Raw genomic sequence first — 13177 nt, 5'->3', positions numbered from 1 at the left:
AATCTCCTAGTTTAATCACCAAGAAATCCACAAAAACATGTGTCGAAAAAGGAACTATGGGGCAGTTCCCACCCTTCAGAAATATTATTCCAGGCTTTTGCAAACTCAGGCAAACAGCACTGCATTGATTTTCACTTGATTCTTGCTTTCCGGGTTTTCATTGCAACATTAAACACAAAATTTTTATTTAGGACGAAAGGTTCGATTCTGAGGTAATGGGTAGGTAACAGAATCACCAAATTATGAAATACAGGGGCCTTGTATATAAGATAGTGACTCTAGGGAGTCAGAATATTGGGTGGCTAATAAAAATCTTTTTCCAAGTAAAAAGTCCAATCCTGCTCCCATTGAAGTTATTTTGAATGTCAACTGGAACAGGACTGGGCTCAAAACCCGCTAATATATATTTTTTTTAAAAAAAGGAGTGTGATGCAATGTTTGCATCTGTTCATGGATTCTTTGCAAGAGCCCCTGGTATGGTCCGAGCGCCACAGGAATTCTTGTATATACTATTTTTATAAAAAGGGCATGTGGTCTGCATATTTTTTATGGCTACACAGAAAATACCAAGTCATTCTGATTATTCCTTTGGGCCTAATACTACAAGATGCTGATCATCTCCTGAAAGGTGCTGAGCTCCTTCAACTCCCATTGAAGCTGTTGGAAATTGGTTGTGTTCAGAACCTCACAGGATGTGATTGGGACTTATTCAGGTCCTTTGTGTTTAACCATATGATTATTTAACCTCTATCTGGGTATGCATTGACTAGAAATGAGGAGTCCACTAGTTAGATTAAAATAAGAGCTGATCCAGACTTTTTGTTGTTTCTTCTGTGCTTCCATGCTCTGGTTGGTGTCAGAAAAATAACTTGAAAAAACTCAGCAATGGCCATTGTGGAATTTCTGGCCCAGTTTTCCAGATTCAGGAGTCTGGATAAAGTAGTAAGGATGGGCTGTTGCAAGGACTATTTACCAGATACCAGGCTCCAGTATGGAAATGTCTACATGAGTGGAGACAGAGCTCAAGTATGGGACCATCTGCCTGAGACACAAGGATCCACTAATTAACTATGGGAATTTCTATCTGTAAGGCAGGAACTTGATCCAGGACCGTCTATTGAACTCAGAAGTCAGGGCTTCAGTATGGAGCTATCTACCTGAAAGGGAGGGCTCTTCCAATGGGTTCAAGAGATTCTCATCCATGATACTGATTTCCCGTGGGTATTGGTGCTTTCCAGCAGAATGGCTTTGTCTTCTTCCTGTCACCGTGCGTGGGATGGATGAGAAAGAAATGGGGGCAAAAAAGAGAGAATTTCAACCAAACTGCAGATAAATCAGGCACAATCATTTTATTAAAATAAAAAAGTCCCCTTTGCAAGGCAGCAGAGAAGTGACTATGGTGTCCCTTATGCCACGTGGACTACTGGAGCAAAAGGAACAGAGTTCTGTCATGTGTATGTGATGTGCATGTGTGTCATAGAATGAATGGAAAAGAAGAGGAGAGAGAGAGAGAGAGAAAAGGAAGCCAGAGAAAGAGACAGGGAGAAAGGAAATTTAGTACTTTAAAGAACTTCTGTTTTCAATTATCCTTACAAATCATTTGGGTCCTGATCCTTGGCTTTGCTCAGGCACAGGGACCTGCCTGCTGCCGCATGAAGCCACACTGAAGTAAAAGGGACTCTGCATGGATACAGGGCTCTACCCCCATTTAGCCAACAGCAGGAAAAGGGCCTTAGTTTGCATTTACATGCAGTAAACAAGAATATTAACCATAAACTTGACTATGATTAACAAAGAATATTCAGGGACTGCATGACCCAGGAGAATCGACAATGGAATATTATATATTGATAATGGGCATCCTGCTTTTAATCAGCTCAGTAATGACTGAACATTAATAGACTACTAATGGTGCAAAAACGTTCATAAAATTTCAGAATACATTTTTTGCTAATTCATTTGACAAAGTTTCCAAGTTCTCAAAATTTTGTTTTCTGAGAAATGTTGATTCCCAGTTTTTGTGTGCGTGCAGATCAGCTTATGAAATACCCTTCTAATTTGCATTTTCATTCTTTTATGATTTTGCAAGTTCCAGATTTCATAAAGTGGCAAGGTAGCCATGTTTTTACAAATTTTGCTTGTGGAGAGAAAACAGGGAGAGATGACTCAACATCGAAACAGTCACAAACAGCATTGATCAGATATTGTACACACCACTCCATGCATGTTTTACAGGTGTGGCAGGGTGAAGCCAACTGGGCCCAGAGCAGTTCTTTAACCCCTTCTTTCCAGTCTGAGGTTTGTACACCTCATCACACCATCTAATGCCTGTTCAGTGGCCAACACAAACTGAGCTCATTCATTTCCAGCTGGACAGTTATCCCTTCAAAAAAACACCACTACATTTATCATTAATTAACACCCTCATCAGCAGTCTCAGCAGAGGCCAATTACCAAACTGAGCCATGAAAACTGAACTGACCTCTCCCTTAGGGGTATTCTCTGCAGGTCTGACTTGAAGCACACTAATAGGTGACAGTGAAGGAGAGTGTTGTATTGACTCTTTCCATAATTTATCTGTTCTGTGGATAGACAGAGGACTTCACCTGACAGAGGTGTCAAACTAACAACTGTAACAAAAACTGAAATTAACCTAAACAAACTATAGGGATTAAAGACCAAAAGAACCCAAGTAAAAAGACTGGAAGGTCAGACAGAAAGAGGCTCTTGGTCTCTGAGGGCCTGAGTTAAATTAATTATGAATCCAGAAGGTCAAGACCATTTTTCCAGCATAGCGTCTAGCATCCAGAGATGTACAATAAACTCAAGCACTTTAGCCAGAGCGAAGGAATGTATATCAGTGCCCATAACACAGCCTCAGTCTGTGTCTCTGGCTGGATTTTTAGCAAGGTAGCATCCTAACAGCATGTCCTAGGGGAATTCTTCGTTTCCATACAAACACCCTATCCTCCTTTTCCAAACCTTCTGTCTCCTTCATGCTCGCCAGACCAAGAACTGCATCCATTAGCCTCATTGAGCATCAGGCTGCTCCCATCAATTATTGCTACCGCTTAGAATGCCAGCATTGTATAGACTGCAGAGAAATGAATGCATAGGAGGGTATGTTCTATATACAGGAAGGTGCAAGCTCCAAAGTTCTGTGTTTCAGTCTATTCCATCTTCTGTCTGGTCCCCTACTCTGTGTGTGTGTGTGTGGGGGGGGGGGTTTAATAAGCATATGGAACGGGGAAGGCCTCTGATCATGAGTTGCTAGATGACACTTTGGGGTATATGTATGTTGGAGAGATCTGCAGAGCAATGGGCTCTCTGGAGATTTTATATATACACAGAGACCATGAAAAAAAAAAAAATTGTAAGGAGAGTGATCACTTAAGATGAGCTATTACCAGCAGGAGAGTGGGGTGGAGGGAAAGAAAACCTTTTGAAGTGATAATCAAGGTGGGCCATTTCCAGCACATTTCCAGAAGTTAACAAGAATGTCTGAGGAACGGGGGAGGGGGAAGAATAAACAAGGGGAAATAGTTTCACTTAGTATAATGACTCAACCACTCCCAGTCTCTATTCAAGCCTAAGTTAATTGTATCCAATTTGCAAATTAATTCCAATTCAGCAGTCTCTCTTTGGAGTCTGTTTTTGACGTTTTTTTGTTGAAGGATACTCACTTTGAGATCAGAAATCGAGTGACCACAGAGATTGAAGTGTTCTCCGACTGGTTTATGAATGTTATAATTCTTGACATCTGATTTGTGTCCATTTATTCTTTTACGTAGAGACCCTACACTGCAGCCCTGGGGGCAGGTCTCCTGTTGGGAATCCCCGCAGACCATGGGAGTCTTCTGGAGGCACAGAGATGAAGTGGCTCTCTCTTACACCTCTTTTCTCACAGCCCCTGCTGCAAATGTGGTGTTGGTAACGGGGAGAGATAGTGGCCCAAATGGTGTATGGTCCCTTAGGGATCCCAGCCAGTGCAAAATGAAGTAACCGCCAAGCCTCTCTAACCTGTATTGCAGCAGCGGCAGAGAATCAGGAAGTAGAATCAGCTCCCCAACAGCCCCTTTGCTGATCCATTAAATTTCCAGTGAATGCTGGTACTAAATCAGCCAAATCATTGCATTCCCTTCTGTCCATCTCAAGAGCCAAGCATGGTGCCTCCACAGTCATTGTCTCCCATCCCCACCCCAGTGCCAGCATGGTGAGTGGGAGCCTGGAAATCAGGAACTGAACACCTGCCATACAGAGCTCCCCGGGACAGACCGGCCATGATAAAAACAAATCTTTTACAAAAGCACAAGTAAGGTCCAGCATTAAATCTAATCCTGCAGGCCAAGCCAACTCAGAGTCTGCTTTCACACATCAGAGACTGCAATCTTAATAAGAATAAGATACAGCGAAGCTCAGAGCGATGCATGGTAAGAGAGAAAAAGCAGAGAGCCTCTAAGCACTCAAGAGGGCAGTGACTGCTCAAGATACATTCTTTTAAGCATGTTGCAATATGAAATTTTCAAAGGTATTCAGGCATCTAACTATGCAGATATTGATTTCAATGGGAGCTGGGTGCCTAACCTGCTTAGGTGCTTTTGGTAATCCCAGTAGGTGCCTAGACACCTTTGAATATCTGGCCTTCTAGCCCAGTGGTTTTCAAACTGCAGGTCGCGACCCAGTGCTGGGTCACAGAATGTAAGGCACTGGGTCATGGCGGCTCTGGTCAGCACCGCCGACCGGGCCGTTAAAAGTCCCATCAGCGGTGCTGCCCAGTTAAGGCAGGCTAGTCCCTACTTGTTCAGACACTGTGCTGTGCCTCCAGAAGCAGGTCCAGCTCCTAGGCGGGATAGACCACGGGGCACTGCGCACTGCCCCTGCCCTGAGCACCGGCTCCTGGCCAATGGGAGCTGTGGGGGCGGTGCCTTCAGGCAAGAGCCGTGCAGAGCTGCTTGCACACTTCTGCCTAAGAGCCAGACCAGCTGCTGGCCACTTCCAGGGCGCAGTGCAGTCCGCAGTGACAGGACAGGCAGGAAGCCTGCCTTAGCACCTCCGCTGTCACTGACTGGGAGCCACTTGAGGTAAGCCTGTGCCCCAACCCCCTACCCCAGCCCTGAGTCCCCACAAGCCCGGAGCCCCTTCCTGCACCCCAAACCCCTCATCCCCAGCCCCACCCCATAGCCTGCACCCCCAGCCCAGAGCCCTGACCTCCTCCTGTACCCCAACCCACTGTCCCAGCCCTGAGCCCCCCCAAATCCCTCACCCCGGCCCCACTCCACAGCCCTCACCCCTGTATCCCAACCCTCTGTTGCAGCCCTGAGCCCCTCCCACACCCAAAACCCCTCATCCCCAGCTCCATTGGGTCATGGACATCAATTTTCTTCAACTGGGTTGCCAGAAAAAAAGTTTGAAAACCACTGCTCTAGCTAGTCAGCCAGGACAGTGTCCCCTTTCCCTTTACGATAACTTCTCCCTCTCTCATAAAAATTGTGAGACTGAATCAGACCCCAGGTCCATCTTGTCTAGTATCCTGGCTCCAACAGTGCCCAGAACTACATGTTTCAGAGGTTGATTTATGCCCTGAAGCAGGAGCGTTTATATCCAAATTTCTGTGCTTATCTGTTTGTTGCTAATCCTTACTGGTGTTCCTTGAGCTGCTCTCAGTATCCACAGAAATAGACCATCTATTTTTCAAATCCCACTAACCTCTTGGGCTCAGTGATGAGGACTTTGAAGCCCCATCTGCCATTCCCAGCCCTTCCGCTCAGAGACAATTCCTTTAAAGCCAGTGCTGCATTCTGTAGAAGAGAGAGGACTGGAACTAATGAGGAAATTAGGCCTGGATCCATAAAGGGATTTACAAAAACAACAAGGAGTCTTTAAGGTGCCACCAGTCTCCTTGTTGTTTTTGTGGATACAGACTACAGCTAATACAGTAATACAGCTACCCCCTGTTACAAAGGGATTTAGGCATTGCAACACTGACCATTGCAAGACCTAACTTTCTGATGCGTAGAAAATCACGGGAACACCACTGGACTCTACAAAGCCTGAATTAGGTGCTTATCTTTCAATCATGGTGGGGGGGCAGGCAGGAGGGGGAGACTTGGGAGTCCCTGAGTCCAGTCCCCCTGCCCTAATCACTTCCATTATTTAGTCAGAGCGCAACAGCTGCAACAGGAGAGTCTCAAGGAGCCCCACATCAGAATACTGCACTGCTCAGTGGTTAGAGCACTCTCCTCAGAGGTGGGAGATCCCTGTTCAAATCCTTTCTCCCCCTCAGGCAGAGATGGGGGGATTGAACCCAGGTCTTCCACATCCCATGCGAGTGCTCTAAAAGTCATAAGGTAGGCACTGCTGCAGCTGGCTGGATTTTGAATGAGACCCAATTCAAAGGAGGGGTACTCAGGGGCCACCTACTGGATCGGGCTCCACATGCAAGAAAGGCAAGCAAACCTCTCTCTCCCCACAGTTCACAATTTGCTCTGAGGTCTAGGTGGGAGATAGGTATCCAGATTCCTGGAGTGAGGCAGCAGTGTGCATGGTCAGAGACAGAAATTTAATTGCTGAGGGCACTTTTACCCAGAACATTTGGGCACCTACAGGGTTTGGTGGGAGATTTGTGGATTGCAGTGGAACTTAAAACTGAGATTTAGGCACCACCCAAGATTTAGGTGCCTAATATGGCGTTCAGGTGCCTAAGTATCTTTGTGGATTTGGGTATTAGTATTTACATCCTAACAAGGAGCAAATCCTGCCTGCCAGGCTGCCATGCTTCCTTCTTGCCTCCCTCTGCAAAGAATGTAGTTCTCTCTGCTTGGATCTTAATTGGCTTCATTTGTGACACGTGAAGCCTCTCCTGGCCAGAGAGAAGTAATTTCATTACTGAAAACACAGCAGAGCTGCTGGGCTTCTCCGTGACCTAACTGAATTAAAGGGATGAGAAGATGAATAGAAGGCTGTTTTCAAAGGCAAGAAAATGTCAACTCACAATGAGGATTCAAAGAACAGTGGTAAACCCGAGTCTTGTAAGAAACACAGTTTCTTCACTCTGTCCTTCCACTGCATGAATCGTGCCTTCCAGGCCAGATCCTCTGCAGGTATAAATGGCTGTAGCTCCATTCAAATCAATACTGATTTATGCCAGCTGAACATCTGGGCCTACATGTTTAACATACCCGTGCTTTTAGCTCCCAACATCATCTTTTTGCAGAAGAATGAGAAGAGAGGCTAGATCTGTGTCCCCTCCACATCTCACATTGAGACAGGAAATGAGATGGCACCTTTAGAAAATCTTCATCTCTTCTTCAATTATATTCCAAAGACACCAGAGAAATGTTTACAGACCAAACCCCAAATCCAGTCTACACCCACGTACCTTCAGCAGTTAGCAATGCAGAAATGTTGGAGTAGATGTATGGCCTCACTTGCAGAGCTGATGAGCACCTGCAGGTCCTGTTGATTTCAAATTGGAGGTCTAAGTGCTCAGCCCTTCAGAAAGTCATGCTCCGCGAAGCACAAAGAAGAAGACTGATAGCACTGACTTGAGCCAGGCACAGTGTGGGCAGATGCTGCGTATACTTCCCTTGCATAGTTCTGCTAACACACCTCAGTCGCAAACTCAACCACCTCTGATCCCACAGGCCCGAAGCCCTCCTGGGCAGAGAGACAGGCAATTGTGTGGAATGACAATAGACTCCTTGGTGATTTTGTGCTGTGCACAAATAGGGAGCAGGTTGAGACACGGTTATCACATTTTGCTTAGGATGCCAGCCAGGGTTTGGAAAAAGAACTATGTATTTTCCTTATGTTCTGTTTCTTTCACAAAGGTGCTAGTTTTTTCAGTGTTTAAAAACTAAAGTCAGCTGCTGATGTTTCCAAGTGCTAGAGCAAGTGCTTCCTTGCCCTCCTTCCACATATCTGCTCTGCAGACTGCAAATTAACCCCTCTGCGCACTTTAACCAACATCCTAACGTGTGAGCCCCACTAGAGTCCACTGGCACTTAGGGCCCACTTCATTCCTGAGGCCAATGAGGGTGGCTTCCTGTGTTTCCAGGCACCTGGTTGGATTTCTAGGTAGAATACATTGTAACAAGTTACAGGTATTTGTGGTTTTCCTTGCTTGATTGCTTGCATACTACCCATCCACCAGTGACATGCGAAGCCTCTCCTAGCCGGGAGGAGTAAACTCATTGTATCGGTAGTCATAATCTTAGCTCTTTTTGTCAAAGAGAGAAAGCATTTGTACTAGGGGGAGGAAATGATTTCTCAAGGTCCTGTTATTTTCCTACCCTCACACTCAAAGGCGATACATTACGGTGACCTTTCCACTAGTTGATTCAGACTAAATGTGACTCTGAAGTCTATCAATTTCCAGAGCAGGTAGGTCAGAAGGGGTCACTAAAGAACAGTGCAATATGATCTTTCTACCTTTGAGCTAATTGGAAGGCCAGTGCTTCCAGTCAAGATGGGCAAAGGTCCCAAAATATGTGATCTGGGATTTTGCAGGTTACGGAAAAGAAAGAGCATTGAGAAGGCAGAGATACACTGGAAAATTGTGTAAATGAAGGAAATCTTCTGCAGGGAAGGAGCTGAGAGTCACTATGTCCAAATACTACAGCACGATAAGATGTAGCACATATAATCCGAGTCCCCTCTGCAGGGAGACCATAACTTGCAAGGCCTGGATCATTGGTATGCTGATTATCCTATATAAATTATCTGAGAGGCTCAGAATGCTTTGTGACTCACCAACAGGGAAGCAGCCCACTCCAAAAGTAATATTGTCCATTGCAATGTCAGCTTGGGAATTCCAACCCCAGGTTGCTAAAAGCTGCAGGTGAAACCTTTGGAACAAGAGAAAGCTTTTAGAGACAGAGAGTGAAAGAGAGAAACAAACTCCCAAAACAGCCACCCCATAATGATAACATTGAGTCAGAGTATTTCTTCAGGGGAATGCAACAGTTCATGGGATGCTAAGCAGTATGCAACCTACAGACCAAGAGTGAGAGAAAGAGGGGTGAGGGAAGGGGACAAGTAAACTGCCCCATTTCAGTCACCACAAGACAAAAGGAAAATATCCATGCACAAAAGGCAAAAATTAAACCCAAAACCCCAATGATTTCCCCAGTATTTACAAAACAAGAGACAAACCCTGGGCCAGATCCTCAGATGGTGTAAATGAGGTGTGACAAAGTTCTCCCTCTGCCTTGGTGGGTCCTGTGCTTATTGGCAGATTTGCTCGCCTCAGAGGTTCACGGCAGCCCTCAGTTTGGCCACTTTCGTGGCTCAAATCTGCCGTTCACTCAGTTAGCCTCCTCACTGGCCAGCATGGGGAAAAGGAAGAATAATCCCCGCAGACTCTGCTGATTCACCTAGTGGATCAGGGAACAGGCCAGAGACCTTCCCCTCTGGTGGAACCCAGAGTCCAGGTCAACTCCTCCGGTATCAAGTAGGGAGTTGGGGCAATGGAGGGATGGGGGGAACCTGGGTCCACCCTCTACTCCGGGTTCCAGCCCAGGGCCCTGTGGATTGCAGCTGTCTACAGTGGCTCCTGTAACAGCTGTGTGACAGCTACAACTCCCTGGGCTACTTCCCCATGGCCTCCTCCCAACACCTTCTTTATTCTCTCCACAGGACCTTCCTCCTGATGTCTGATAACACTTATGCTTCTCAGTCTTCCAATAGCATGCCTTCTCACTCTCAGCTTCTTGCGCCTCTTGCTCCAAGCTCCTTGCACGTGCATTACAAACTGAAGTGAGCTCCTTTTCAAAGCCAGGTGCCCTGATTAGCCTTCCTTAATTGATTCTAGCAGCTTCTTGATTGGCTGCAGGTGTTCTAATCAGCCTGTCTGCCTTAATTGTTTCCAGAAAGTTCCTGATTGTTCTGGAACCTTCCCTGTTACCTTATCCAGGGAAAAGGGACCTACTTAACCTGGGGCTAATATAGCTGCCTTCTATCACTCTCCTGTAGCCATCTGGCCTGACCCTGTCACAGAGGTTAATCAAAAGAGCTACACCAATGTACACCAGATGAGGCACTGGCTCCTGAGAAGTTTAGCAGTAGCTCCCCAGCATGTTCACTTTGCTGTTGTCTTACCCTTCTTAGGCTTGCTCAGCAGGAGTCATACGTTAACTAGCTTAGCTAGGCGGGTGCCAGGAAGACAATGTGTGCATGAAGACATCACGTCACACACTCTGAATTCAGTAGAGGGAAAAATATGCTGTGGGGTCCCTTCCTAATGGATGAAGGTGAACTGTTTTTGATTTACCATCATAAATAAATAGATGTCTGACATCTAAATACATTTGGATCTCATTTAAAACACATGGGGAGAACCTCAGTTACTGCCACTGGTGAAACTCCATCATGATTTATGGGAGATGGAGCACTGACATGCAGAGTATGCTGTTTAAATATATTCACTGTACAGTTTGGGAACAGCCTTGTTCTAAATGAGAGGCAATTAAAATACATATACCTGCCAAACATTGGCCCAGATCACAGATGATGTAATGTGGTGTAGCTCCACTGAAATCCTTAGGTCTACCCTGCTTTATACTAGCTGAGGAGCTGGTCCATTATGTTTAAGTGAAAAAATTCACAACTACAGGAGCTGGACCCATACAGGAAGAACAGTTGCTGGTTCAGCATCAGTGTACTATAAATTCAGGGCCCTGTCAAATTTCACAGCCCTGGAGCCAGAGAATCCGCAGAGGAATTTGCTATTTGAGCCAGTTGCTGCAGAAACCCTCCTTGTAAACACACTGTTCCTGCTTACTGGGGCAGTTTTGCTGACTACTGCAATCAAAGACTTTTTGGGCTCCTTGCCTGCCTCTCTTGTTTTCTGCCTCGCCATCTCTCCCCTCAGAACGGGGATTTCTATCTGGTTTTAGTGGGTGTGCAGCGTAGTTACGAGAACCAGAAGGAGTTTTATAGATAGTGAAGCTTCTGATCAAGACATTGAGCACTGAACCTTCTAGGCTGTCATTCTCTTCTCCCCATTCAAGGTAAGAAATAATCAACTAGGAAGCTGAACTTACCAAGAACTACTGCCAAGAACTATGCTCCACATAGCCTGCCCTCAACTACCTAGTACTCCTTCCTTCTGGCCTCCACCAGCTTCTGCCTTTTTACCTGCTTTCAGTCCTCACAGGCTTGATTATCTGGGTCTAAGTTCACAGTGCTCCTTCCTGTTTCCTGTCTTCTCCTATTCTACCCATGCCCATGGCTATTCCCCCTTCCTGGGAGCCAGGAACTCTACCCAACAGCAGAAGGAGGAGGTTAGAGGTCTCCCTGAAGAAGACAGAAGGGGCATGGCACTTTGGCCCAGAATTCCACAGCAAGGACCCTTTGAAACACAACAATACTGGATCCTGCATTAAAGTAGAAAGATAGCAGCAGCCAGAAATGCATCAAAAAGCAATTCAAAGACAGAGATTTCTATTTAATTACAATGAACAACACTACCTGTCATGTTGTTATAGATGGGGCTGGTAGCACCACTTATTATTAAGGTTGCCTGATTCTTCCCATTATAAGCCCCTGCTTTTAGTTGTTTATAACTTTACCAAATTTTAGCCATTTGGGCTGAAATTTTTCACGCACGGTGTCTGCCTCAGGCTGATCATTGATCATTATTATTTTTGATATCATTATTATTAAACTTCAGCCAAAACGGCTCCACCATTTCTGAGAATGAGGCTGAGGAAAAATACATTGCCTTGCCCATGTTAAAAAGTTCTGAAGACACCCTCCAGAACCCCCATGCTTTTGAGCAAGGACTTGAAATTTGGCAGGAGAGTGGCCTTTGTATCAAGGATTTGCCTTTTGCCATCCCTGTGAAAATCTGCTCAAATTTGGCCAAGTTATAAGGTTTCAAAAACTGCAATTTGCATGTGGTCAGTAGAAACTTCTTAGAGTTTAACAGTAAAAATCTCCAAAGATTTCATCTATATTTGGCATGCAACAGCCCGTGGATGAGCAGGCTGTTCCCTGTAATTGCTGCTATGAGCTTCTATGGGTTGAGCCAGGTCCAGGCACCTCAGCTAACAGCAGGAGTCTGTCTTTCCTGTGCTATACATGCAAATAAGAGGATGGATGAGGAAATGGCCTGATTCAAATACAGGAGGAACAACATACAGATCTGTGGGGTGAAGGGAGTAGATTGGGATATGGAACTTGGGGTGGGAGAGACTGGGGCTGGAGGCTGACATGGAGGGAGAGGGAAACTGGGAGTTGGGATGTAGGAGAAACTAGGACAGGGCGGGCAAGGAGACTAGGACTGAAAGCCAGGAAGGGAAACTGGGGGTTCAGAGTGGATTAGAAGCCAGTGAGAGAGGACTGAGATCGACCAAGGAGCTGGGGGTGGGAGACTGGGGCTGGTTGGACAGTGAGAGTTAGACTGAGAACTAGTGGGGCAGGGAAGTGAGGTGTGGGAGGGGAAGTAGATCTGTCTGTGAATTCCTTTTTGATGCATTTTTGGCTGCTGCCATCTTTCCACTTTAATGCAGGATCCAGTATTGTTGTGCCTCAAAGGATCCTTGCTGTGGAATTCTGTAACAGTCTTCAAGTACGTAAAAGGTTGTTACAAGCAGGAGGGAGAAAAATGTTTTTTCTCAACCTCTGAGGATAGGACAAGAAGCAATGGCCTTAAATTGCAGCAAGAGAGGTTTAGGTTGGACATTAGAAGAAACTTCCTAGCTGTCAGGGTGGTTAAGCACTGGAATAAATTGCCTAGGGAGATTGTGGAATCTCCATCAATGGGGATTTTTAGGAGCAGGTTGGACAAATACCTGTCAGGGATGGTCTAGATAATGCTTAGTCCTGCTTTGAGTGCAGGGGACTGGACTAGATGACCTCTCGAGGTCCCTTCCAGTCCTGTGATTCTAAGAACTTAGCATGTTGTGGGAGAACTGGGCCTAGTTGAGGAAAGAGAGTGGGATAAGGAGCCAGGGGAACACTGATATTGGAGGATGAGACTGGGAGAGAAACCTGGGAAGTGGAAGTGAAGAGAATGGAACTGGGATGAGGAGCCAAGAGTATGGAAGAAAAAGGAATGGGACAGGGACAGATTGTAGGGGATGGGGCAGAAGGAGTCAGGCTTGGGGGGGAAACAGGCAAAAAGGTCATTGTCCACTACAGCACATTCCCCTCCAGAGCCTGGAATGGAACCTAA

General features: G+C 45.9%; 1 protein-coding gene across 1 annotated transcript in view; it reads right to left on the bottom strand.

Moving 5' to 3' along the window:
• Positions 1-13177, bottom strand: part of LTK (leukocyte receptor tyrosine kinase) — a 167560-nt gene that overhangs the window by 56251 nt on the left and 98132 nt on the right. The window contains exons 10-11 of the mRNA XM_073348710.1: positions 8752-8846; positions 1158-1259 (exon numbers count right to left, since the gene is read on the bottom strand). Of these exons, the coding sequence (XP_073204811.1) occupies positions 1158-1259; positions 8752-8846 (197 nt within the window). The remainder of the gene's footprint in view (positions 1-1157; positions 1260-8751; positions 8847-13177) is intronic.

Source organism: Lepidochelys kempii, chromosome 6 (genome assembly GCF_965140285.1).
Source record: "Lepidochelys kempii isolate rLepKem1 chromosome 6, rLepKem1.hap1, whole genome shotgun sequence".
Classification (NCBI taxonomy): domain Eukaryota; kingdom Metazoa; phylum Chordata; order Testudines; family Cheloniidae; genus Lepidochelys; species Lepidochelys kempii.
The sequence above is the reverse complement of the archived record's forward strand: the minus strand, read 5'-3'. Positions and strand labels throughout refer to the sequence as shown.